The sequence below is a fragment of the Fusarium oxysporum genome, chromosome 11, assembly GCF_000149955.1.
Source record: "Fusarium oxysporum f. sp. lycopersici 4287 chromosome 11, whole genome shotgun sequence".
Classification (NCBI taxonomy): domain Eukaryota; kingdom Fungi; phylum Ascomycota; class Sordariomycetes; order Hypocreales; family Nectriaceae; genus Fusarium; species Fusarium oxysporum.
The window spans coordinates 1,365,919-1,391,827 of NC_030996.1; the positions used below are offsets into that span (position 1 = coordinate 1,365,919).

The 25,909-nt window shown below is 48.8% G+C and overlaps 11 protein-coding genes across 12 annotated transcripts; 6 read left to right on the top strand and 5 right to left on the bottom strand.

Annotated features, from left to right (window-relative positions):
- The first annotated feature begins 137 nt into the window (after positions 1-137).
- On the top strand, positions 138-885 carry FOXG_20174 (uncharacterized protein). Its single transcript, XM_018400439.1, has 3 exons — positions 138-307; positions 368-574; positions 642-885. Exons 1-2 carry the CDS (start codon positions 226-228, stop codon positions 544-546), a joined length of 261 nt encoding a protein of 86 aa, XP_018247303.1. The 5' UTR covers positions 138-225; the 3' UTR covers positions 547-574; positions 642-885.
- Positions 790-2,676, bottom strand: FOXG_09879 (uncharacterized protein). The gene is made up of 2 exons (XM_018389103.1): positions 1,034-2,676; positions 790-981 (listed from the first exon to the last, which is right to left on the bottom strand). Exons 1-2 carry the CDS (start codon positions 2,417-2,419, stop codon positions 925-927), a joined length of 1,443 nt encoding a protein of 480 aa, XP_018247304.1. The 5' UTR covers positions 2,420-2,676; the 3' UTR covers positions 790-924.
- Positions 2,677-4,553: 1,877 nt separating this feature from the next.
- Positions 4,554-5,342, top strand: FOXG_20175 (uncharacterized protein; the record flags this gene model as incomplete). Its single annotated transcript, XM_018400440.1, has 1 exon — positions 4,554-5,342. One exon carries the CDS (start codon positions 4,554-4,556, stop codon positions 5,340-5,342), a length of 789 nt encoding a protein of 262 aa, XP_018247305.1.
- Positions 5,343-5,957: 615 nt separating this feature from the next.
- On the top strand, positions 5,958-8,010 carry FOXG_09880 (uncharacterized protein). The gene is made up of 2 exons (XM_018389104.1): positions 5,958-6,212; positions 6,259-8,010. Exons 1-2 carry the CDS (start codon positions 6,140-6,142, stop codon positions 7,566-7,568), a joined length of 1,383 nt encoding a protein of 460 aa, XP_018247306.1. The 5' UTR covers positions 5,958-6,139; the 3' UTR covers positions 7,569-8,010.
- A 495-nt stretch (positions 8,011-8,505) lies between these two features.
- On the bottom strand, positions 8,506-9,372 carry FOXG_09881 (uncharacterized protein; the record flags this gene model as incomplete). The annotated part of the gene is made up of 1 exon (XM_018389105.1): positions 8,506-9,372. The coding sequence occupies exon 1, from the start codon at positions 9,304-9,306 to the stop codon at positions 8,506-8,508; it is 801 nt and encodes a 266-aa protein (XP_018247307.1). The 5' UTR covers positions 9,307-9,372.
- A 629-nt stretch (positions 9,373-10,001) lies between these two features.
- On the bottom strand, positions 10,002-11,154 carry FOXG_09882 (uncharacterized protein). Its single transcript, XM_018389106.1, has one exon. The coding sequence runs from the start codon at positions 11,088-11,090 to the stop codon at positions 10,164-10,166; it is 927 nt and encodes a 308-aa protein (XP_018247308.1). The 5' UTR covers positions 11,091-11,154; the 3' UTR covers positions 10,002-10,163.
- Positions 11,155-11,652: 498 nt separating this feature from the next.
- On the top strand, positions 11,653-12,185 carry FOXG_09883 (uncharacterized protein; the record flags this gene model as incomplete). Its single annotated transcript, XM_018389107.1, has 2 exons — positions 11,653-11,848; positions 11,905-12,185. 2 exons carry the CDS (start codon positions 11,653-11,655, stop codon positions 12,183-12,185), a joined length of 477 nt encoding a protein of 158 aa, XP_018247309.1.
- Positions 12,186-12,899: 714 nt separating this feature from the next.
- On the top strand, positions 12,900-14,626 carry FOXG_20176 (uncharacterized protein; the record flags this gene model as incomplete). Its single annotated transcript, XM_018400441.1, has 4 exons — positions 12,900-13,259; positions 13,321-13,587; positions 13,647-14,302; positions 14,356-14,626. 4 exons carry the CDS (start codon positions 12,900-12,902, stop codon positions 14,624-14,626), a joined length of 1,554 nt encoding a protein of 517 aa, XP_018247310.1.
- Positions 14,627-14,740: 114 nt separating this feature from the next.
- Positions 14,741-17,423, bottom strand: FOXG_09884 (uncharacterized protein). 2 transcript variants are annotated; one of them, XM_018389108.1, is made up of 6 exons: positions 16,953-17,423; positions 16,625-16,895; positions 16,296-16,512; positions 15,937-16,239; positions 15,167-15,871; positions 14,741-15,106 (listed from the first exon to the last, which is right to left on the bottom strand). In XM_018389108.1, exons 1-6 carry the CDS (start codon positions 17,263-17,265, stop codon positions 14,987-14,989), a joined length of 1,929 nt encoding a protein of 642 aa, XP_018247311.1. In that variant the 5' UTR covers positions 17,266-17,423; the 3' UTR covers positions 14,741-14,986. The 2 variants fall into 2 exon arrangements, with proteins under 2 accessions (XP_018247311.1, XP_018247312.1); XM_018389109.1 differs by having other exon boundaries at positions 14,741-15,871.
- A 3,600-nt stretch (positions 17,424-21,023) lies between these two features.
- On the top strand, positions 21,024-23,838 carry FOXG_09885 (uncharacterized protein). Its single transcript, XM_018389110.1, has one exon. The coding sequence runs from the start codon at positions 21,121-21,123 to the stop codon at positions 23,620-23,622; it is 2,502 nt and encodes an 833-aa protein (XP_018247313.1). The 5' UTR covers positions 21,024-21,120; the 3' UTR covers positions 23,623-23,838.
- Positions 23,740-25,873, bottom strand: FOXG_09886 (uncharacterized protein). Its single transcript, XM_018389111.1, has 2 exons — positions 25,091-25,873; positions 23,740-25,039 (listed from the first exon to the last, which is right to left on the bottom strand). Exons 1-2 carry the CDS (start codon positions 25,845-25,847, stop codon positions 23,826-23,828), a joined length of 1,971 nt encoding a protein of 656 aa, XP_018247314.1. The 5' UTR covers positions 25,848-25,873; the 3' UTR covers positions 23,740-23,825.
- Positions 25,874-25,909: the final 36 nt, after the last annotated feature.

Here is a 25,909-nt window from a genome sequence, read left to right on the forward strand (position 1 = left end):
ATTCGCAATGTGCTCTAATGGAGAGCTGACAAACATTCTGTATCATCTCCTCAAGATGACGGATGGTCACGAGGTCGTGTGCTTGCTGTAACATAAGAAGCCGTTTCCCCTCTTTTGTGATTGCGAAGCTATTTTCTCTTCATTTCATTTGTCTTTCCTAAGTATTTTACGCTTTAAAACTACAAGATCTTTCAGGGTTATACAGTCAACTATTAACAAGTCGACATGGCACCTCAGACCCTTGCGGAGAAAGCCAAGGCCAAGCTCCAGGCTGTTCTAGAGGATCCCAACAGGAACGACTCATCCTGTATGTGCTTGTCTCTTGATGTTTTTAATTTTGATCACTACTGACAATTTGAATCAACAGCCTACAAGCAGAGAGTGATGACTACTACGACTCCTGCGACCGGATCCGAGTGGACCAACACTTGGGTACGACGAAATAGTAACGATCGTCGGGCCAGTGTTGGAAGTGAAGGTTCAACTGGATCACCTGTTCGCCGCAGGTCAAGCTTCCAAGAGTGGCTATATCCCTCAGCACGTTAATGATGTATATGATACAAGGTTGCGCGTGGTACGTAATGACGTCGTGGATTATTTCGTGCATGCTGTTTACGGTTTGGGTTTGTAATATGTTTCAGAACGTCGTCCCCTTTTTCAGAAGGTGCATTATTAGGTTATCTCTTTCGATGGGAACCAAAACGGGAACCAAATTGTATTTGCTGTTGGATGGGTTACGCGACAATGTTCTTTCTTTGGTCTCGAGACAATTGATCAAGACGAAGGCTACAGGTAATGAATGCACTGTATATATATAAAACTTATTTGATGATTATATCATTAAGAATCGAGATTGTATTAATTTACATCATATATCTAAATGCACTTTTCGCTTTGGAACATCTATCGTCACGCCGAGTCAGATTAGCTTGATCGGCAAGTGAAAGGAGCATGAGCAGAGCCATCGGAAGTAATGTCAATCTAGTAAAACGTTAGTCTTTTGAGCAGAAATGCCATGGTTGAGACAACTTACGATATCTTTAATGGTGGCATATGTACCAGCACCAAGTGTAACGATTCCGATGATAAAGGCCAGGATGCTTCCCAAGCTCATCAACATGTTCTTCTTGGAAAACCACTTGCCCTCGCAGAGCAAGACGAACCACATGACACCGGGGATCCAGAAAGAGAAACCGGAGACAAAGAGAGCCGAGGCCAGAGAGAGCAAGTCAGAGAAAATGGGGATAGCCTCAGCGATGACCCAAGCGATGATGGTGAAGATGGTCACAAGAGTGATCCAGCTGGCCCAACCCATGGGGGTGTTGACATATCGCAGAATTGAGTCCTTGAACATACGGCCATGAAGATATCGAAGGGCAACGGTAGAATTGATCGAACCGGAAATAAAGATGACGGGTAGAGCGACTCCAAAGGCGATCTTGGAAATAAGTGGTCCGGCGGAGAGCAATGCGGGCGATTGCACTGAGGGTCCGATAAAAGCGTAGCACAGGGCTCCAGTCAGAGTGTAGATCGCAATTTGGATGAAGCAGGAGGCGTAGATGGACTTCATGTAATCGGTTGGTGTGTGCATCTCGTCCATGAAGGAGAATTGACCGATTGCGAAGCTGAAGGCGAAGATGATGTTGCTGACAGCGACGAATGCCTCGGCGAAGCTGAGGTCCTCCTTGGGCCAAGCAGACCACTCAACGCCAGAGAGTCCACCAGCTGAATCGCTAGCTTGAATACCGGTGGCAATGACGGTGATGCCAATGGCAGCAAGGATAGACACGAAATCGATATATCCTAGAATGGCGACTTCGGTGAAAGATGGGGGGATGGCGAGGATCAGAAGGATGATAGCCGAAACAGCAGAGAAGACGATGGAGCAGACGTGTCCACCGTTGATGTCGATGAGCGCAATGCTACCAGTCAAGGCATGCGAACCAACAACCATAACAAGCTCGAGAACGAGGGCAGCACCGAAAATCTCATAGCCAAAGCGACCGAGAAGTAGGCGTCCGGCATCAGCATAGTGCGCCACGTGGGGGAATTTCAGTTTGACTTGGCCGACGATGTAGCTGGTGAAGATGGAGACGAGGCCGAGTGTGATTGTGAGGAAGACACCGGGGAACATGCCCAGCGTGTGATAGGCTGAAGGAAGGCTGAGGGCGCCGAGGGCAATAGCCTCGACGATTGTGACGACGGCGAGACGCTTCCATCCCAGGCGGTGGAAGTGAGCATTTCCTTGGGTAGCGAGCTGCTTCTGCTGGGAGACTTGGATATCATCCGCTGTCTCAGGATCGTCCATCATGTTGGCGGGTTTGGCGGACTTGGCCTTGGGCGATGTGGTAGCCATTGTGTCGTGAGTGAGTAGAGGAGTATGTTCGGTGGGAGGATGGGTAGAAGAGTGGCTACTCATAAGACCAAGGAATGGTCAGTGTAGAAGAGTCGAGAAATGTACGGAATAGGTAACCGACGAACAATGGGGAAGAATGGCAGGAGATCAAACAGGGTCCTGAGAGAAGGTAAGACAGGACAAATGTATTTAAGAGGAACGAAAACAAACGGCTAGAAGAGCTTTGTGACGGGAAAAACGGCGCAAGGCGAGCCATGGCGCATGTTCGGTGTATCCGGGGTATCCACCTCCGAAAGATCGGGGCCGGGACCATGTCGCGGTTAATGTCATGATTAGATAACAGCACCTTTCTCCAGGTTTTTATTCCATTTAAATTCGTAATTCATTCATGTCATGCCGACTCCGGAGTTAACTGTCCCTGGTACCATCTGATCTCAAAAACTCCATTGTTCCTGGCGAGAATTCCAGCTTCTGAGAGAAAAGGCCCGAAGGGAGTTGACGAGCCGCGCTCGGAGTGGCGTACGAACAACCCGTAAAAACCTTCCAAAAGGAAGACGCTTGACCCAAAGTCGTATGGTGGTGGAAGAATCTGCCGGTTGTGGGTCTGTATGACATGAGACCCCTGGTGATATTTTTACGTGCATGAAACGTGTCATTGGTGAGAAATCCAGCGAGGCTCCGTCACCGAAAAGGCGCGTGTGGATATCATCACGTTATGATATCCTAACAATAACTCTCTAATGTCGCGCTCCGCGTCAAGATGAAATCTCGAACGACCCGGACAACGAAATTACTCCGGGGCCCCAAAACTCTGTTTCTGATGAGAGAAAAACGCATTCTCTACATTCAGAGATAATGCGAGAGATAATGGGAGAGATGCTGTCAAGCTTGGTCAAGCTAACTGCCGTCTTGGCTTGCAGCAATCTCCACCGAAAAAGTCTGGGGTGAAAAGCTCTTTTATACATCGAGTCAGCCTCATAAAACTCTGCATCAAATTTTACTCCACGACATCCTCATCTCCGCCATCAATCGCTTATCTGTGGGGTTATTCACCTCATTGACTAATATGAATAACGAATTTTCGTGGCCTGTTCCGGGGTCTTGAACTGTACCCCAGAAACCGTCGCTGGCCTCATACAATACATGCCGGTTGACGGCGAGTTTACCCGCACTGCACCCCAGAGATCAGGTATTTTTCGGGATGGGGGAGATGGGTTTAAGCTTGTTTAAACGGGCCGTACTGGAGGGTAACTGGATGGGTAGTAGGGTAAGATGTCTTCAAAGGAGAGACTTCTTTTGACTGTCTTTATCTTGTCGTTGAGTCCTGCGAATGGTCGCACCATACCCTAGTGGATGCCTCGTTGTCTATCATCAGGGTATTGGTAGATGGTTTTGAGGTACTGTGGACTGCGTTATTGATAGACTCTTGCTACATATTCATTTATTAACTTTGCATTAAATAACTTATGTCTTTTGGTTTCTAGTATTGGCATTCTCGTGCACCATCAAACCTCCTGCTGTTCTCAAGATCAATGCTTCTAAGCTCAACCACGTTATCAAATGAACTTCTCTTTTCTGGGCATGATTATCTTCCCTCAGCGATTCTGTTGCCGAATACAACTTGGCTATTTATCAGAAGCACTGCTCACGAGGCGATAACTCTCAAGTCCAACATGAGTCGTCGTCGCGAAAACGCCAGTCACGAGTCACCATGTGGACAGGCATTAAGGTCAGGCGACTCGGTTTCAAGGCCACTTCTGTATAGCCAGTCAGACTATGCAACAAGAAAGTAAATACCAGATAAAGTGCACATCACAAAAGTTTAAATTCCTGTGCCATATAGAATTAGAGTCTGTGGTGACTGGCTCAGCCAATCCGCCTCCTTGACTAACCTTATTCTTGGTCACGAGCTTGGAGCAATGTGGTGTTCGGTAACATGGATAGCTTCAAAGTTTCTCTACATCTCGACCTGCAATGAGACGTATCCAGTTGGCGATGGGTTTGCGGTGCTTTCGCTTGTTTCTGAAAGTATATCTGCACAAGACTTTCATCAGAGAGTTTGGAACACAGAGTAACGTATTATGAGTAGAAGTATTGAACAGCACCCTTGCTGTGACATTCTGTCTTCCTCAACTCTAGCAACACAATCTGAAACACGTCCTCCCGGGCTCAAGTGAATCAATATCACACGATCAACATGAGGATCGTAAATTCAAAAGAACTCGGCAATTTGGTGATGTGGCGGCCGCTCATGCTTCTCGACAAGACACTTTTAGGACCCGCCTACGTCGAAAGTGTCGTTTCGCGCTCGCCTGCACTTATCGCCTCCCAAGCAGGCAAAAGACTACCACTTGAGCTCTGGGACATTATTATCAACTTCGCTAAACGTTATACCAAGGATCACCGTTTTTCCCTCGTACAACCCATTAGGCTACAGACAAGCGTGCGAGGCGATGAACTTGTCTGCAGCAAGTTTCAACGCTGGTCACCCTTTGGTAACATCCAGAAATCTGAGGAAATCGAAATCTATCGATTCTACTTGGCCCATCCCGACAAATTATCCCGACCTGGCATGCATTCATCCTGCCCTAACCCCTTCGGTGATCCATTGACCCGCGAGTTCGGCTCACTCTGCACGTTCCCCACGGCCTTGCTCGAGACGGCCAAGTTTCTCCATGTGGAGCTCACGGTTCGAGATATCATCAGGTACCTGGAAGACGGGGACTGCAAGATCTGCTCTGGAACGCGCGTGACCGGATCCGACATTGTCTCGGGGTTTGTGCCCCAAAATAAGGAGTATTCGCAGTTCCTTGGCGGAATCCCACCGTCTGCGGCTGAACCTTTGATATGCCCGCTCTGCGTCGGACTGAATCATACCTGGCAAAGCATCAATACACGAAGCCGATTTGTGCCGCCCATGTCTAGGGAGGATTATCGATCGTGGCTGGTTAAACGACTCGAAAGCTTTTTCACAAGACCACGTTAGGCAAATTCCCCAAATAAGATCGAATTACTCTCCAGCTCAAAATTTGCCTCTGGATCTTGAGCGCGCTGAGGTTGGCGAAAAGGGTATCAGATGGGTAAAGATGGCTGGATTGTGGTTAAGATCGAACTCACTGGTCTGTATGTAGCCAGTAAAAGTCCTCAACATAGCACGACAACCTTCCGCGTTTCATTTAGCATAGAAACATCAGCAACTAAGAGGGACTGGGTTATGATAAAATTAGGATGGAACCCACAATGGTTCTACGAAATCATGACAAGATTAGGCCTAAATTTATGGTATCCTTAGGTAAAGTGTTGAATTTGTGTATCATCATCCCCGGAAGAAAGGTCAAGGCAACGTTACGGTTACTTTATACAGATCATTATAAATAAATTCCCATTCAATTTGTTCCAAATGATCCGAAATGTAATATGCTGAGCTCTGTCAAACATAAAACACATGCCGGATTTCGTGGTTCATGATTGGTGGTACAGCCAAGGGCCGATGACGATGCCGGAGACGGATATCACGCAACCGCATGAACCCTTATCAATGCTCGGCGATCTAACTTGATCGAAATAACCACCATCACCGATCGAGTGGTTGATTTGCATAGTTTATCTTGGTCCCTGTCATCATTGCTGGGGTTGAGTGGTGTCATTCTTTTATTCCGACTACTTTATCTTGATGCTTCGCCGCTCATCAACGTCAATTATCATCTCCTCTTTAGCTGCTTCCAAGTCGCACAAGATTCGGTAAATTTCTTGACTTGGTCGGCAGTTGGAACCCTCACGACAATGTCGGAATCAGAGGGCAAACATACGGCTGATGCCGCGAATGCTGAGGCGTTGAATGAGGCTCCGATTAAGCGTAAGTTCACCACTTCCGACCTGAAGACTATACTGATGATTAACAGCGAAATGGAATCGGTCGCCAATCTACAATGCAACCATCCTCGGTCTCTGCAGTTTTGCAGCCCCCGGTCTCTGGGGTGCAATGAACTCCCTCGGCGCAGGCGGTGCTCAAAAGCCCTACCTCGTCAACACCGGCAACGCCCTCACCTTTTGTCTCATGATCATCTCATGCTGGTTCACCAGCGGCATCGTCAAATACGTTGGTATCAAAGGCGCTCTCGTTATCGGAACCATCGGCTTTGCTCCCTACAGCGCGGGTCTCTATCTGAACAACCGTTATGGCGTCGAGTGGCTTGTCATCTTTGGCGCCGCGTGCTGTGGTGTATCGGCGGGTATCTTTTGGGCGGCCGAGGCAGCGATCGCGATTGGATATCCCGAGCCTAGAAATCGAGGACGTTTGGTGGCATATTGGCTTTCATTCACTAGACTGGGACAGATTTTGGGTGGTGCGATTAACCTTGGTCTCAACGCCGATCGGAGTGAGGCGGGCAAGGTCTCGTATAAGGTCTATCTCATCTTCATCGCCCTTCAGGCGCTGGGACCTTTTGTCGCGTTTCTTCTCAACAAGCCCTCCCAGGTCCAGCGCGCAGACGGGAAGAAAGTCGATATGAGCATCCTCGACCATCCATGGAAAGAGTTCAAGGCCACAACACGAACGTTCCTCAAGAAGGAATTCCTGCTGCTCATCTTCTGGATCGGCCAAGGAGTCTACTCAGAGTCGGTCTTCTTTACCTATATCGCTCTTTGGTTTAGCGTGCGAGCTCGAGCTCTTGGTTCATTCGTGTCTGGTATTGTCGCGGTCATTGCGGGAAATCTTCTGGGTGTCTGGCTTGATCAGAACCAAATCGCTCTCAAGAAGCGCGCGCGATATGCTTACGCTGTCATCATGACCCTCCAGGGAGGATGGTGGGTCTGGCTCACCATCAACGTCACCAAGTTCAAGCGCGATGGACCTATCTACGACTGGAGTGATCCTGGTTTTGGTGCCGCATTCGGTGTTTTCGTTTTCCTTGTCACTGGATTCCAGCTCAACTACAACTTTGCCTTCTTCATCATCGGTCAGATTTCGAACAATTCGCAAGAGACGGTGCGGCTGTCTGCGTTGTTGAGAGGTACGGAGTCGGCATGGCAGGCGCTCAGCTATGGTCTCAATGCTCTTCCGATCATGGCAACTGTAGGGAGCACGTATATGAACTTTGGCATTTGGGCGGTTGCTATCTTTCCAGCCTGGTTGGTAATCCGGCAGCTGGGCACGGGCGAGGCACAAGGAAACAGTGACACGGACGAGACGGTTGTAGTTGAGAAGGTGTAGCTTAGACGAGACTCTCCATCAAGCCTTGTGATGATCTTTGCTCGGACGCTGGAAGGGAGTCGAAAAAAGGTGTCTTTGGTGGAAACGCTCCTCGTGGTGGTAGTGCTGGGTGACATCTGAGGCAGAAAAAAAAGCAAGGCTAAAATGTAAAAAGTCAAGTTCGATGAGAATTCTCCAGGACAGGATAACTTTTTATAAATTGCTCCTGAGCTTGCCTTTATACATGACACTTTTCTCAAAGTCTGGTCGGAAGATTTGATGAGGTAGACATTGCCAGGGCTGGAGAAGCTTAGATTGACAGGATATTCGCTGATGTCTAGAGCCTGAACTCTTTTTCGACCATTAAAGTCAAACCTTGCATATGATCCTTGATAATAGTTAGCCAATGGCATGACCTTGAGAGCCAGAAATCCCTGAGCAGATAACAATTATAGTGTTCCCTTGAGATTAAACCTTTGAGTCTTTGAGAAGTATTTTTATACCTTAGCTAACTTCATAACAGAAGCAACACGCATGATTTTCATACCATAGCAAAGTTAGTTATGAGCACTCCAAATGCCAATGCATCATGAGGTGCTTCAGGTCGGAACAAGAACGGTGCATCAATAGCAACGAGATTTGTGAATAAGATATACCAAGATCATGATGATTCACACCGGGCCTCCCCTGTATCACCTCCTCCTTTCTGGCCATATAGTCTCCTAGTCACTTATCTTCTGGACCTTGCTTTATAAGGGAACAGTGAACCTCGAAAAACACCTTTTCCCTTTTATAGATCGTTACTTCATAGGCTCTGACGCTTATCGCGGAATTTGATAGTTATTGACTCAACATCTCGATTATCTGGAAACTTTTCAGGAAATCGGTGCTGTGTTGAAAGATTTATTTAGAACTATTCAAGCCAGCACATGAGGCTTACTTGCGCTCAAAAGCTAAACTAGCATTGAATAAACACCGTTTCTTCAGCTTCCCTCTGCTCCTCCTCCTCCTCCTCCTCCTCCTCCTCCCGGTTATCATTATCGTCTTCTTCTTCCTCAGATTCCTCGGGCCGGTCATAGAACCTCCTACAACCGTCTGAACCACTTCCTGGAACCTTCCGTATCCAGCAATCAACAAGCCTTAGAGAGCGCTCTTCTTTTATAGATAGTTGTTTGGGAGGCTCTCTCAGGGCTGTTACGAAGGCTGATGGACATTGGTCCATCATCTCGATGGCGAGGAGAAGATAGAAGAGCCGGTAACTCATTCGGGACTCAACTGGAAGCATTACAGTAGGAAGCTGTTCCCCGTGTTCTCCGAAAGATTTGGCAAGGTAATCGCTAAACTTGCCAAGGCAGGCGTCAGGATATCTATCCCTATAGAGAGGCACCAATTCAGGGCCCAGCGCAAAGCAGTTGAGCATGCCTTGGTACCTGTCATGCATCTCGAAAATTAAATGTTGCTGTGGGGTGAACAGCGGATCCCGAAAGTAGACGTTTGGCATTCCCCGCACATCCATTTCTTCATCCTTTGGAATGGGTTCCTCAATCTTCGGATATTGCACAAGCATCAAGACGTGCCCAAGCATCTCATAGCCCAGCTCCTTTCTAAGGGTGTCCCAAGTTTTTAGTAATTTGCTCGTCTGGAGTTGGCGCCAGAAAACGGGGGATGCTCGACAAAGAAACCACATATCAGGGCTGATGTCGAAATTTGATATGATCATTTCCCGAATCTCTAAAGGGAGGCGTCCGAAGGGATCCATTGTGAGAATTCGAGGTTGGTGTTATAGTATGAATGGTTGATCGCACGTGGTAAAGTAGTTGAGAATTTTGGAGATTGTTGGTCGAGAATTCGGCGGGGGGGACGTTCTTTTATATACAGCCGTGTACCTGATTGCTGCCTATAAGTTTAAACTTTAGGCTGTTAACACATACAGTTCAGTCCCAGTATGCTTGTTAGCGCGCCACTGAAGGAGGCCGGACTGAATATTAATTTCTCTCAAATAGCTATTTAAGCACCCTAAAGAGTAGAGTTTGAGAGGTTTTCTTAGAAGAAGTACTATATTATAGTCTCTCAAAGGGGTAAAGCTTATGTGAGGCAGTCTTTTAAATAAATATATTTCAGACGCTGGTAGAATGGGCGCTAGATTCTATTTTATAATATAAGCGGCTACCTAAAAAGCTTCCACGATAGCTAATAACCCTCATTGTGACCCTTTCTGCTATAGATAGAATAGGAAGGAAATGGACTGTGAGGAGCAAGATGGTTGACGTGAGCGAATGGTGAGAATTTGACAAACTAGTAAGCTTTCGCAATATAATGTCATAAGAAGATTTTTGGCTTCGGCAGAAAGTTAAGTTCCTAATCACGGTACCTTGTTGAGCCCGATATGTTAAAAGGTAGTACAGGGTCTCGCCACCATGGGAATCTCAAACCACGCAGCTCAAAGTGCTAGACAGGATCTCATCTTGCGTGATCATGAGGTCTATGGATAAACTTGAAAAGAGATTCAAAACGGTCGTTTTGGTGATCTACTCCCCACACGGAAGTGCTTGGCCTATCTTTATCGCCGGTGTCATAATATAACATGAGGTATGGAGAAGGAGCACGCCATAAGCTCTATCGTGTGACAAAAGCGCTGTCCTGTTTTAGCCACGCCCTGACGTCCTTGATGTGCGGGTGAATGCTCCTAGCCAGCTGCATGTCCACATTATAGCCCTCTTCCTTAAACCAATCCAACATCACACCAACCTCCTTAACTCCTGCCTTGAGTGCCTTCCCCAGTAGCCCCACCGTCGTGCCTACGCCGGTGCCCGTCACGCTCCTAAACCTATGGTCTAGTTCCTCGAAGGTGAGTTCCTCTCCGGCCAGCCCTATAGCCTGCTTGTTAAAGCGATCAGGATCGGCAAACGCCTCGGCTGCAAAGACGCCAATATCTGAAGTAGCAATCCACTGCAATGGCTTGTCCTTCATGGTATTGCGCAGGCTTGTCATGAATACCTTGGACTGGAAGTCCGGCGTGATATTATCCAAGAAGATGACAGGGCGCAAGATTGTCCAACCCATAGCAGACTTCTTACTTTCGATACTATCGCGGAGATAGTGCTCAATCTGATGCTTTGACTTGAAGTGCGGGATTGGTGTTGGGTTACTCCAGGACCTCTCGTTGCCACCACGATCGACGCTACTGTAGAGGAAATGCTTCACATCGTTCTTGATTGACTCGTCTATAAGTGCTTTGCCTTGGCGCATCTCTCCCTCGAAGGTGGTGCCCTTTGTCACTGCGGCTTGAACTGAATAGACACCCCAGATGGGGCCAGAGGCAACCTTCTTCGCGGCTCGAAATAGAGAAGGTACGTCGTCAAGGTTTCCCTCGACGAGCTTGACGGCGGATGACTTCTTGGCCAAGCGCAGGGCTGATGGCGATTGTGCATTGCGGGTAACGGCGAGAATAGTGAATTCCTTAGAGAAACGAGAGAGGACGGCTTCAACGACACTGCCGCCTTGCTTCCCGGTGGCGCCAGTGATTAAAAGATTGCGGGACATGATTATGAATTAATAACTGAAGTGGGGTATGCGAGAGAGATTGTGAGACAAGCAGACAGCGAGGTATTTGAATGAAACCGATACCAATATTTTAGCAGGAGATTTTATCCACAAAGAAACTCTCTTTACCGCCTCACGTGTCACATTGAGGTTCCTCCGCTTTTGTCAGCACACAACAAGCGGTCTTATCGCAACACCGAAGGACCGGCCACTTCGGGCGATGAAGTTTTGTAGTGAACTGGATTCTCCTCGGACTAACTTCCAACTTCAGGCCGATATCTATCCATGTAGCTAGTCTTGCATTTGTCAGCCATCAAATTATCCTCGTCTTCCTTGTTGCGGACGGTGACCAATTTTTTCCGGCTGGGGCTAACCTCACGAGCGTTTCTAGAATCCGATCTCGCACCATTTCTTTTGAGTGTGCTCGTTCATAGAGACTGGTATAAATGACGAGTTGTTCTTCTGTTTAAGAGACGACCTCGCCTCGTACATTGTAGCTGAAAATTTGTAGTCATCACAACCCAGTCACTCTCTTTCGGCCTTCTTGCTTCGCTCTACAAGCATGTTGATTTCTGCCTTTTTTGTCATTGCCAGCAGCATTGGCGCCGCTGCAGCAACCCCTGAGGCTCCAACTCTCACGTACCTCTTCCGTATGAACCTCACTCTCAGTTCAACCATCAACACCGGTCCAGGTCCAGCAGGAACCCGATTGGCCATCCCCATAACTGGTGGCAGCTTGTCGGGCCCCAAAGGCGAAGGTACAAGCAGGCCGAACAATACGTTTACATGATGAATACCAGCTGACTGTTCACAGGAACAGTCCTCCCTATTGGAGCCGATTTCGGTGCAATCGATGCTTTGGGGAATTTCAACGTTGACGCGCATTCTGTAGTACAGATGGATGACGGATCCTATGTTTACAGTCACTCAGCTGGCCCTTTGATCTCGGGAACTACTGCCTTGGATAGAGTCAAGTTTGAGACTGGAAGCAGCAAGTACTCCTGGCTTAACGAGATTCTCGCTGTAGCTGTGACTGATTTCCCGGGTCCCTGGGTATCCCTTGATGTTTGGCAGGTGAAGCCCCCTAGGTCATAAATGGACTAGAACTCGTTTTGCATTAGATCTAATGTTAGACGGGAGGTCTGCTTTGGTTCAAGAAAACATTTCAATTCGAAACAGTTGTATCCAGTACTTAGATAAACTACATTAAATAAGATATTTATTTGTTAAATGCTGCTTTTATATACATCTATTATCTTAGTCTTTAAAGTTTCCTTTTGCACATGAGCTAGGATTTATTAACTAAGACATTACAATATAAAATCTTACAAGTAAAATGATAAATGAATGAATTAAATGATTTGATGAAGCTACGCCGGGTTCAATGGCTTCTTCATGAAGGGGCATGTTCCTGTGGATCCATCGGACAGATCGCGGCCCGCCGGTTTTATGCTCAAGACCGGTTGGACCAACCACGGCCCAGCGATAATACCGTTCAGACCGGCCGCGCCAGGCACCTTGCCGGACCGGACTCTCTCGGTAGGCGGCCACGACCGAACCAGCGTGCTGACTAAATCGGCGTGTCTCCTGGTGTAATGCTTTGTTAGATCGTCTTCAGACGCATCCGAAGTTCAATTTCAACATGATTTCCTGACCCCACCCCCAACCCGTACCGTTGCTTTATAATAGTGAAACCTATCTACTTCCTGAGTCCTAAACATTTCCAGTGCCTTCAATACCACTAAGCTCACGGTAGTAACTCTCTGTTCTGTAAAAGCCAGAAGCCCTGTCCTTCGACCTCTCTGGGCCATGGCGTCCCACGCCCGAGCCACTACGTCTCCCTCTTCTATCTCCGAAGGCGATTCCACGAACGAGCAGAAACAGGACTCTAGCCCTTCCTCTGACAACGTCATGGGTGCCGATCCTAATCGAGCAATCACCGGACGGGATCCCAACAGCAAAATCGTCGGCTGGAACGGTCCAGATGATCCAGATAATCCCAAGAACTGGCCGAATCGGAGAAAATGGATGATCACAGTCTCGTTAGGCATGCTGACATGGGTTGTGACCTTCGCAAGCAGCATATTTAGCACGGCAACTCGGCCTGCTGCAAAGGAGTTCGGCGTCTCAATAGAAGTCATGACTCTGGGTACAAGCTTGTTTGTCCTAGTACGTTCGCTATCGCTAGCGACATCTTTAACACTCCGACTTGTGGCTAATCCACCTCTAGGGTTTCGCCTTTGGTCCCCTGATATTTGGGCCCGTGTCAGAGGTATACGGCCGTAAATACCCACTCTTTGTTGGGTATTTCGTCTTTGCACTATTCCAGATCCCCGTGGCCACCGCTGAGAATGTTCAAACTATCCTTGTCTGTCGATTTCTGAGTGGCCTGTTTGGTTCATCTCCTCTCAGCGTTGTTGGCGGCGCACTTGTCGACCTTTGGCCACCTGTCGAGCTCGGCATTGCCATGAGCATTTTCGCGGGCGCGAATTTCGTCGTAAGTGCGATTTCTTCGTTGGATATCAGTGACATCGACACTCATTTCGATGACTGCAGGGTCCTGTTGCCGGTCCTATTATGGGTGGGTTCATCACCCAAAGTTCACTCGGCTGGCGGTGGACGGCGTACATCACGGCTATTATGGCAGCTTTATTCGGGCCCATAGCTTTCATCACGGTTCCTGAGACGTTAGAGTCTACACTTCTGGCTCGGAAAGCTCGTTCAGTCCGCCTATCAACCCGAGACTGGGCCATCCATGCCGTGGCGGAAGAAAGGCCGGTTGATATCCACGAAATGGCAAACCGAATCCTAGTCCGGCCACTCGCCATGCTAGTCCTCGAGCCCGTGATCATCCTCGTCACGCTTTACATGTCCTTCGTATACGGCCTCATCTACCTATGCTTCGAAGCATATCCAGTGTCCTTCCAAGAGGACCGGGGCTGGAACAGTGGTGTGGGATCTCTCCCATTCCTAGCTATAATACTCGGCGTTGTCATTGGAGTCATATTCATTGTCATCTTCTCCAAAACCCGGCTTACACGCATAATCAAGGCCAAGGGTCATCTGCCACCTGAGCAACGGCTCCTACCGATGATGGTTGGCGGGGCATGTTTTCCTATTGGGCTTCTCTGGTTCGCATGGACTTCCGACCCTAACATCTTGTGGGTGCCACAAGCTTTAGCTGGAATTCCGCTCGGAGTGGGTATCATGCTGTAGGTGTTTTCGATCGTGCAGGTTCGCAGAGCAATTGCTGACTTGCTCGTAGTATCTTTCTTCAAGGTCAAACCTACATCATAGATAATTATCGAATGAATGCAAACAGTGCCCTCGCTGCCAATGCTGTAGTACGGGCACTGTTCGGCGCAGGATTTCCAATGTTTGCGGCCGCCATGTACAAAAGGCTGGGGGTTGATTGGGCCACCAGTGTTCTTGGCTTTATAGCGGTTGGGCTTTTCCCAGTTCCAATACTCTTTTATGTCTTTGGCGAGAGAATTAGAAAGCTCAGCCGATACGCACCAAGTGGTGGTCCCCCATGATAGACGCCGGCTAGGGCAATGGCTAGTAACTCTCACTTGAGTTCGGGCCTTATCAATACATTTCTGGGCTTGAAGAATGTTCCCTTGATAGACGATCTGACTTTCGAAGGATTAGCTTTGAATTCCATTCATAGAACGGTTAGAGTTCAGCTCCATACTCATATCATAGTATTTCTTCTACTATTGATTTTGGCCTTTCAAACCATTATCACCGAACAAGCGCAGTCCTTATATCATAGGAGTATGGCATTCTCTATACAGTAAATATTACAATCCAGCGCTGGGTCTCAACAACCGGCACACTCTCAATGCTTGGGCCACAGCGGACACCCACATGCCATAATATTATCCCCTTCTTGGTTAGATCGAGTAGTCATCTGACTTGGTGGGAAGAATCGAACAGAAAGTGATGTGTGATGAGGCCTTGTCTTGTTTGGCAAGAATGGGTATCGATACAGATGTTGGCGGAAGTTCTTGTACCTAAACTCACGTTGTTAGCAACTTCCAATTGATAGATGGCCATTGCGTGACCGTTCTTACTCGGTCTATAGTCCTCGAATCCATTCCGACGTGCTTCATCCCTGAAGCAAGCTGAATTGCTAACGAACGTGAGAATAGGTCTTTCTCGCCAGCTTGGGCCATTGCATTCAGAATGTAATGGAGATGTTGTTCGTTCTTCAGATATTTGGTTTCCATGTAGTCTTCTAGAAAGATCAAGGCCGCAAGATACGCCGAAAATACCAAGAAATGATCAGCCATAGCGCCCTTGGCGTCGTCAGTCGACTTGAGAGCGTTCAGTATTTGCTCTGCCGAAGGTAGAAGTCGAAGCCTGCTATTTGCAAACAAGTCTGCGGCTAGGCCGAACTCTCTTATCTTTGCCAATGCCGCTCTATGTATGCATATAACGGAGGTGTGAATACCCACATTGACGACGACGGCATTCCGGTTCTGCCCGTACTGTGGGAGGCGGAGGTTTTCTGGGAGGTACAAAATCATATTAGATAGGTCAGCGTCAATCCCCCGCTGTCGAATCCAATATGGCCCATTCGCAATGTCCTCGATGCCATCATTTGGGAGGGACCGGAATGTGTGCTCTAGAGTTCTGTGGAAAGTATGGGCGGTAAGCACCTTACCAGCGAAAGGAGAATAGAGAGTGCCCCCTTGAAGGGCAGCGATGAGAAAGGGTGTCGCTTCATTAGTGCCCATATCGAATGCATCGTCAGAGGCAGGTAATCGGGTTTCGATCTGTATGCAGTTGATACATCAGCCCTTTGGTTTCTCAAGCTTCTCCATTCCAATGATCTACTCACATCCTTCTCATTGACTAGAGCGGGCCAACCCGTGATACCACTCACGAACCGATCGGAACAGAATATTACCCACCAGGTTCTCCTCCGCTCTTCAACCTCAAAGAAGTCTCCCGGTGGAGGGAGCGGTGGGTCCGTTGGTTGTTTTGGGCTATCAAGACGATGCAGCCCAAGCATCTGGGCGATCCGGACACTTTTAGATAGACTGACAGACGCCCGAGAGAAGAGGAGTTGGTGGGACTCATAGGCGGCGAGTAAGCTCCAACATTGCGTATGAGCTATGGTGGTAAAGTATTCTCCTTGGCCCTGGCCAAAAGCGTTATGATTGTTGGCTCCTCATGCGTTTCGGTTCATGCACTCACTTTCATCTCATCTGCCTCTGCATACCGCCTAGACCGCTGATAGAATGGCATTGCGAGGTGTGCGAACTCCTGACGCGTTGCTGCGGCCAGAGCCAAGACCGCATATTGTAAAGACATGGGTGGACGCATATGGGCAGGGCAATGAAGAGATGTCACATAGCGTGTTCGGTGTAACATTGGAAGATCTTGGTTCAGTTCGTCGAAATACAAAGCAACCCTATAAACCCTGGATTAGCATAGTCGGGCGCATATAGAAGCGATAAATGACGGTAGTAATAGCGTAGCATAGAGGGGGTTAGGGAACGAAGTCGGAGGCGGTCACGGCTTACAGTCGTTCGGTCAAGTGGCTGGGCGGAAGCTGCTCAAACTGGCCAATTCCAATCAATTCTTGCATCATGAATGGGTCTTCTTGGGACGACGCGGCAGTTGGTTGCATTACGGGAATTCCATTGGACGCGGGCCCGTAGGAAGTTGACTGGTTGATGTTGGCTGCATCCTGGTTCCAGCCCATATCAAGTCCGGCTTCATCACCAAGGGATATGGGCTCACTCAGTAAGATGTCTGGTAGGCCGCTTTGCGTAATTATCTCTTCTAGTCGCGCTTCAAGAAAAGGGTTAGTTGACCCCGGCTATTGGAAAGAACGCAAGGGTCACCAACCTACTCGGGTCTCCAACGTGGCAGCAGGGTTTGTCTTCCGAACGAGTCGCCTCTGTCGCGAGTTTGGAAACACGCATTCATCTCCAAGTCGCACGCATCGACTGCAGTTGGGCTTCAATCGATCGCATTTCGCCTTTCGGGCCCGGCACTGGAAGCAAGAGAGCGTGGTGGTGATTATGCTGATGCGCCGACTGGTCTGTTCGTTCTCTCGTTCTTCTTCCCACGTTGAGCCTTGGCTGCTCGCTCCGGTCGAATGCATATACTCATTGCTGTTTGATGATGAGTCAGCCCTGGAGGGGGTCTCGTGGGCCATATCGGCTGCTCGGCAAGGCAGTCAAGCTGCGACAAACACGATGACAGTGCAGGATAAAGTAGGCCGAGCAATCCGGGAAGCAGATTGAGGTTGAAGATTGGGGAAAAGAGACAGCTTTCATCAACGTAATGAGGTTTCTAATACCATCAAGGACCGCCCGAGGTTTATGCATTACACATCAAATGAAGGTGGACACTCACCCGCGCGGGTATTACTCAGCCGAACATGGTGTCGTTCGTCTGGGCGCCAATAGGTGCGCACCTGGATGCGCACGTAAGTGTCACGTGTTGCGCACCCGGTGCGTCTGTAAGGGAGTTATGTAAGCCCAACACCCTTGTATGCCAGCCAGCCTATTGTATTTTATTGTATTGCTTCTAATCTCTAGATGACGAACTGCTCTGCTATACAGATTTTTTCTCACGGTGCCATAATTGGGATATAAGTAATGTAGGCGTTAATAATAATCTAAGCAGTAACTATGATACAGTCTTCAGCCAGTTTATCGTTCGAGTACAGAGCTTGTTGGTCGATCATGTCCTGCTCAACCCTCTTCCAAATCTCCTTCATGCCTGTTCGCCTGTTCGCCAGAGGGTTGTCGCCCATCTCCTGGGCGACTTGCCTCTCCACACGTTCATCTTCTACCCTGGTCCAATCCAAGTACGCCATCATCTCCTCCTTAGTCCACTCCCGTCCAGGTATCGTTGATGTGCATCGCTTACCCATCTGCTTATAATCCAAACACCAGCTGTAACTTGTCTTATCGTAGCGTTGAGGGAGGCCCATTGCCTTTCGATATTCCTGGTTAGTCTTTAAGCTACCTCGAGGCAGCTTGTTATACCATGCCATCCGTGCTGCAATATATCGATCATATATAGCACGAGGGTCATCATAGCGTATGTCTGGCCCAGACGCTGGTACCGATGGCGGCATATCTGGTGGTGGAGGTACATCCGCTGATGAGGATGGCAGTGCTATTATATCTGGCGGGGACGGCACCATCTCTTGATCACATAGTGCCGCTGGCGGCGCTACCTGCTGCTGTGGCAAAATTGAGCATAAGGATGGATCGGGAACTGGCTGTTGAGCCGAACTTGGTGTAGTCGATGGCGGCAGCGTATTTGGGGGCGCTGTAGAAGCTGAGGGAGATACAAGATGCGCATATCGCAATGGGCATGCCTTTGAGCTCATCCTGTGGCCCTGTGTATGACATCTTGAACATTTGGGGTTGGCTCTCGTCTGTGATGCTTGTTCGACGATCTCAAATGCACATGGCTCGCGCTGAGTGCTAGTCTTCGGCAATGTTGACGTAGCTGGCACCTGATCGAACTGACGGCGGGGCTCTATGAGCAATTGAGGGTTTCCTTCTCGTTGAAGATGCCAATGCGTATGGAAGTGGTGTAGTTGAAGCGGCTGGGCTTGTTGTAGAAGAGGCTCAATTGTGTGAGCGCAAGGGAGCCCAAGCGTTGCTGAGAAGACTCCTGTGCAGGCAGGGAGTCTGTCCTGTTGGAGCCGCTTTCTCTGCGCCTCAACCTTCCGCAATGCCTCGTGAGATACCCAGCCTCGTATGATGCTGTATAGACTCCCTGAGAGTTCTATGGGTGTTCGGATTTGCTGCTTCGCCTGGTTTGCTCGGAGCTCAGCTACTTGGTTAAGTATCGCCAGCTTGATAGCCCTCCAGGCCTCAAAGAGATCTAGCTGGGAAGTATCAAGGTACACCTTGATGAGCTGATGAATACCCTCGCCTCGAGATGTAACCACATTCTCAAAGTGAAGATACCGATCAACCCAAGCTTTCACGAGCTTTGTTTTGTAGAGGTCAAGCCATGTTTCGATGATGTAGGCGACCTCCCGGGCGTGAGCTGAAGCATAGCGCTCTTTGAGCTGCTGAAGCCTGTCTTCAAATGTCTCCTCATTTGCCGATGCCACGAGCTCATGCCATCTTCCGTAGAAGTCCTTCCACTCTTGGTGGCCTTGAGGCTTTTGAGCCGCATCGTTATGACGCATAAAGCTTGGCTGGCAGTAACGCAGGACTGCCTTGTTGGCATGCCAAAGGCATAGAAGCGATACTGCAGCCGGGAAACAATGAGATACCGCATTCATGCAGGCCAGACAGCGGTCTGTAAGGATCACAGATGGCAGCCTTGCGCTACAGGCTTCGTACATTGAACGTAGCCGATCTAACGCCCAGATGTAGTCCTTCTCCTCCTCGCCGCTGAGGAAGGCGAAGGCGATGCAGAATGATCGTTGACAGGCATCAACACCGACGATATCGAGAAGAGGCATCCTATACTTGTTTGTCTTATATGTGCAGTCCAATATAAGTATATCCGGGTATGACTTAAGGTATGTTAGCGACTCTGGGTGGGCAAACAACACAGCTGTAACCCGACCATCCTCGTCGAAGCGTATTCGACTCCAGAAACCCTCAGCCTCAAGCTCATTAGCAAGAGCTTGGATTGTGCTCTGGCCCTTCTTCTGGTCTCGTTTGCCTTGTGCAATGCAGTTGTAGATGTCTTGCTGGGTGGCATGAGACTCTGTGTTCTGACGTAGGTAGGACCTGATCTCTTTCGGTGCTACACCAGCGTTTGCAAGGTTGTTAATAGTTGACCTATCTGCATTGGATAGTTGACGATGGACTGGATGTGCAGACATGCTTGTGCTTGGCTCGTGGTTGTGATGGGCAAACTCGCTGCCAGGACGGTGTGTAAGGCGCCACGTTGTCTTATCCAAGGCCTCCTTCGCAAGGACTGAGAATTGACACCCTGTACGCCGTGTTGTAGTTGACCGTTGCCGTACGCCCGAGGCCTTTGGAGGTGCTCCTCCACGGTCACAGCTGAAGAAAACAATTCGTCTGCCGCTCTCTGTTTTCTTCGACTTCCCAGTGACAAACGCATAGCCCCTGGGAGCTGCCCATGCATTGATCGCGGCGTGTAGGGCTTCCCGAGAGCCATACTCGCGTTCAGGAGGCAGGCAGTCATCAGAAAATTGACGAGTAGCTGTAACTGGATTCATTCTAGGAGAGATGATTTGAGTAGATCGTTGCGCGGCGAAGTGAGGCTCTTTATCAACGGGAAAGGGGTAGCTACAAGGGTGTTGGGCTTACATAACTCCCTTACAGACGCACCGGGTGCGCAACACGTGACACTTACGTGCGCATCCAGGTGCGCACCTATTGACGCCCCGTTCGTCTGCCTACTAGCAAGCGGGGAACATGGAGTGATTGCCATTCCTTTTTCCCGCCTGTATTGTTTGAGAGCTCAGGAATTGGTAGAACTTACGACGAGACGTCTGTCCGACGAATTACCTTGAGCTCGAGGCTCATATGCAAAGCAAGATATGTATACGTAATCAGCCAAGAAGAGCTTGATGGAACCCTGGTTGAGGAAGACTGGGAACAGCGTTACTTTTCTGGTGGCAATGTAATCCAATGTAAGCTTAAATCTAAGCTAAACCCCCTGATGATTATGATAACGATGAGTCTTTGAACTTCTTCTTGTAGGATTTGTAAAAAGATCTTCCTACCCTATAGAAATATCACGAGTGTCGGCGATTTCTTCTTTCAGCCTGCCTTGTAGCCGACGCCAAGAACGACGCTTCAGCTAGGATCCGCAGCCCTGTCACTTTAGCTCCCCAAGCCTACCACTCGTTGGCTGATTTCTATGATCCTAGCCAGCATTGAGGCACAGATCCTTGTATGATGCCTAAATCGTTCCATATTTAACACAAGGGCAACCAACGAGAGTCTAGATTGTCCTCATGTAAAATTAGACCGGCCGCTGATGCCGGAAACATAAACACCTCATTCCCGGCCCCAATGGTTCCCTCTTGTTCTTTGACGCCATTCACTCTTTTGCCATGGCGACGTTTAGTTTATTACATGCCGCTCTTTTTTTCTGGGTGGCTCTGGTAGCTGCCCAGACTTCCAGCCTCGAGGCTCTTAAGCATAAGGGCTGTTATCGGGCAAGATCGCGGAATTTTGTTGTTGGTGGATTTTCACGAAACGAGGTTCAGCGTCAGAAGTGTGTCGATACATGTACCCGGCGCGGTCAGCAATGGATTGCGTTCGATTCCGTCAACTGCTTCTGCAGTGATGTCGCGCCTCCGAGCTACTATCAAATCGATAATAACCGCTGTAATGCGCAGTGCATCGGTATTCTCAATGGGGACTGCGTCAAGCAGCCAAGGAACAATGCTTTTGAGGACGACAACGAACCTTACAGCATCTTCTTCATCCCTTCTACGGCCGATGAAGCAAATGATGCCTTATCCCACCCCAATCGAAGACCATCCAGTCAGCAAACCGAATCTAAGCAACTCTCGACAAACCATGGCAAGGTTGGCAAGATCACCGCGCAGGGATGCTATTACATCTCAACGCGTCTGTCAATGCTCAAGAAGGTGTTAATTCGTGACGATGACTCCCGCCGCGAATGCGCCAAGATCTGCGCTCAAGATGAAAAGCCTCTTGCTTTTATCAGCGGAAACGCTTGCTCCTGCTATAGCATGTATCCTGGAACAGATGCCACTGCTGGTTCCAATAAGTGCTACATGCCATGCTTGAGCGACGGTGATGATAGGTGCCAGCGCGATTCTGAGTACAACCCAGCTCGTCATGATCCTTATACCGCCGTTTATGACACAGGCCTTGGTGTTGATGTTGAGACCGAACCTTCTATCGCTACTAAGTTACTAAATTCTGAGAAAACATCTCCCAAGCATACTGAGCCGAATGGGCATCCCGGACAAGCTTGCTACAAAACAGTGCCCACAGATACTGTCTCCAAACTGTTTGCGCGCAATAGCCCTATGCTATGCCACCGCTTCTGTCAGCGAAAGGGCCGTATGTATGCGTTCACCCTGGATCAGATCTGCCACTGCAGCAATGAGTATCCCGATAAGAAAGATGAACTTCCTGATTCTCAGTGTAATGTTCAGTGTCCCGGAACAAATTTTTTCAACTGCGGTGGCGACAATGTCGCGTTCAGTGTTTACAACCTCGGCCCTGAGAGGAGACCTGTCATCGAGCCTAAGCCTATAAGACAGATTGAGCGATGCTTCTACGATATCCCCATGACTGCAAGCCGCATACCTCTAGACCCAGGCGCAATCTCAAAACTCCCCTCATCCTGCATCGACTCATGCAAAGCCGCAGGACAAGGTGTTGCATTCATCAAAGGCTCGCAATGTCACTGTTCCCAAGGCTATCCTCGCTCTGGCTCCACCACAGACCTTCGTGAATGTCAGATCCCCTGCGACGGCGATTCTCAGTACTCTTGTGGAGGCTACGGTGTTACTGCAGACACTTTTTCGGCATACAGGACTGGCTACGCTGGTGGGAGATACCGCATCCAACAAGAATCCAATAACAGGGGCCATATGCAGAAGCCTTATGAGGAGCCGAGCTTAGGCTATGTCACATCACATGGCTGCTACAATATGCAGTCTGCTACCTTGACACACAAGAAGCTTGAAAACATGAACAACCTTGAACAATGCGCTCGCTATTGTCAGCGCGAGGACAAGCCTGTCGCAGCTGTTCAGCGTGGCTGGTGCTTATGCTCTGATACATATCCTGCGAAGAGCGCACGGGTCGATGATGCTCAGTGTGCGAACTGGTGTCCCGGTTGGTCTCGTGAAGCTTGTGGCGGGAGAAGAACTTGGAGTGTTGTGAACACAGGAATTACCACTGAAGTGGTGGACGATGAGCTCAAGATTGAGCAAGTCGAGCGACCCGTTAAGGTTCCGAAACGCCCAACGGAGATGGGGCTGTCCAAGTTAAAACCCCATGGCTGTTTCACCCTTCCAGGCTTCACCTCTTCGTATCCTCCACGCGTCAGAATCACAGGACCTTATCGAAGCTCCAACGGAGATTCTTGCAACCGTCAGTGTACTATCAAGGGATATTCCGTTGCACTTCGCCATGGATCTAGATGCTTCTGTTCCAATAAGCTTCCAGATGAATCTGCGCGAATTGACAACGATAAATGCTGGTTCACGTCCATTTTTGATACACGCGAGCAGTGTGGCGGACCAGATGATGCTTATTCTGTGTACCGCCTTGGTTCTAACTGGTCTGATCCTGAGGAAAAGGAGGTTCCCAAGGGCGATAACCCCAGTAACTCCCCTGTGAAAAGACCACAGTGTCTGCATCATGGCATGGAGCGCATCTATGAGACTTCATCATGGGCTATCACCAAGATTGGTGAGTTTGCTCAGAACGTTCGAGACGGATTGGCTGGATTCCTCGACAAAGCTCAAGATGTTTTTGATGCTTGTCTTTGGAGGGTTATGGTTGCCTTCTCAGATGTTATGTATAGTTTGGGATGGAGATCGAGCTCAGGTGATGTTGATCTATAGAATATAGCTATGTATAATTTCTTATGTGGTTTCACACGAATCTCAACAGTTCATACACATGATGTATTTCTGCTTTTCCTGGGGTGACTTGCGTTGTTGTTAAAGGGTAAGCGCTGAGTGCAATGCAAAAATGAATGACATTATTCTATGTTAAAACTAAGTACATAAACATGCGAAATGTAGTAGATGGTGCTATATGCCCCTTACGGTGGCACATAAACAACTCTCTCATCGCCTCCTATAGTGAAGAAGAGAACTGTGCATCCATCTGGCACTGCATCTTCCATATCGTAAGAGAATTGCTCAGACTTTGCATCAACAAGATTCTGTACAGCTATAGTGGCTGATTTTCCTCCATTTGACTGGAAGTAACGCATGAAAACTGACTCGGGGTTTGAAAGATCGTAAGCCCTGAGAATAACCATGAAGTGGGTGACAACATCATCCTCATCCACAACACACCAGTCGATATTGACAGCGCGATAATCAGCATCATCGTAAACTCTGTACGTGATTTCGTAACCAGCATTACCTTTAATGCGCAAGTTATCCCAGTAGGCCGCAATGGCCACTGATGGCAAGCCATTATCCGGAAATGGGTTGTTGGAGGATTGTGCGATGGAGTTGTCAAACAAGCTTATCAATCCATTGACACCAATGTAGATGGTTTCGCTGGACTCGGTGTATATCCCCACCGGAAATGGAAGAGTAAGCTCTTCAACTCCATCGTCGTTATCTTGGTCACCGCTAAAAAGGACTGTTGGGTTGATGAGGTAAGACTCGCAAGCCCGAGATGGTGGACTAGTGGTAGTGGTGGTCTCGGCAGCTGTGGTTGTCGTAGAGACGTCAGTTGTTATGTCTGAAGTGCTCGCGGACTCCAATGTTGCCGTTGTGCTCGTGACTTCTGAGTCGCCGATGCTATTAGTACCGGAAGAGCTGATACTGGGCCCAAGGCTAGTAGTGTCTGTGACTGGCCTTGTCGAAGTTGCAGCCTCCGCGACGCTCGATGATGTATCATCAGAGGTAAGTTGAGATTGTATAGATGGCGTGTCAGTGGGCAAAACATCATCTGTCGTTGCTTTTTCTGAAGGTGTAAATGTAACACCAGGAATGTTTGTAAAAGAAAGGTCTTCGGACGTCTCAATTGGTACTGTAGGGAACGCATTGGTTGAAGTATTAGAAAAGCGAAAAGAACTTGTTTGCGCAGGTCGTGTCTGCGTAGGTTCCAGAGACGGAGAAACAAGTGTCGTAAAGTCCGCGAACGATGTGGCGTCAGAGAGATCATTAGAAACAGTAGTAATAGCTGTACTGAAAGGAACGGATGTGACCACAGAGTCCACTGTAGGTTGCAGGGTCTGGAGATCGGTTGACATAGGAGCAGCGCTTACAGGCGTTTGCCCATCTTCGCACTCATCGACTATTGTCAAGAGTTAGCTTCTGATGATACCCAAAACACATAGCAACATACCTCCAACAACAGATAGCCTGACTGATACGCAGCCAGGTGGTGATGATGCAAATGTAATGTATACCTGACCAGTTCCTGGGCTCTGACAGAAGCCTGCTTCGCCGTTGGGCAGGTCAGGGCTGCGAAATCGTAGGAATCCACCATCACCAGCAAATGTGGTAGCAACAGCCCCGCGAGGTGGTGTCGTCTGTTGACCGCGCAGTTCCTTAAAGTCTTCGCCGTTATAGTAAATAGGTCTCCGGCCGTCAAGAAGGCGTCCGCCAGAGAGGCTAAACGCAGAAGCATCTTGGCATATCTCCGAGGTAGAGCCTACAAAGCCTCCAAGCGCTCTCTTGAGTCGCCTCCGTCTTGAGCTATCAGTCTCTGGGACGATGCGGAAGACAACGAGCTGGTCATCAGGCCCGGGCGCTGTCGTGGGATCGGAGTCCGCTGTATTCGTACCGGTCGTGACCGAGGTTGTGATAAACTGATTGGAGTCACCAGAAAGAGACTGGGAAGGTTGAAGAGCCTCGGTCAGTTCGAGGAATGGATTAATCCCGGACTCTAATGTGGTAGAAGCTGTCAAGGCAGCATCAAAAGTCTGCGATGAGCTGTTCGCGCCATCTGTAGGCACAGAACCTGTGGCGTTCGACGAAATAGGGACGAGATATGTTGATAAGTACGTTACACAGACTGTATCTGGTTCTTTGACAACATGTTGAGCACCAGTTTGTGTGATGAGACCTGACAGCAGTAACGAAATGAGTCGTTTGGACATTCTGCTGCGTACCAAGACAAGCAGCTTACCGACAGAGGGTGAAAGAGGCGAGGCATCATATT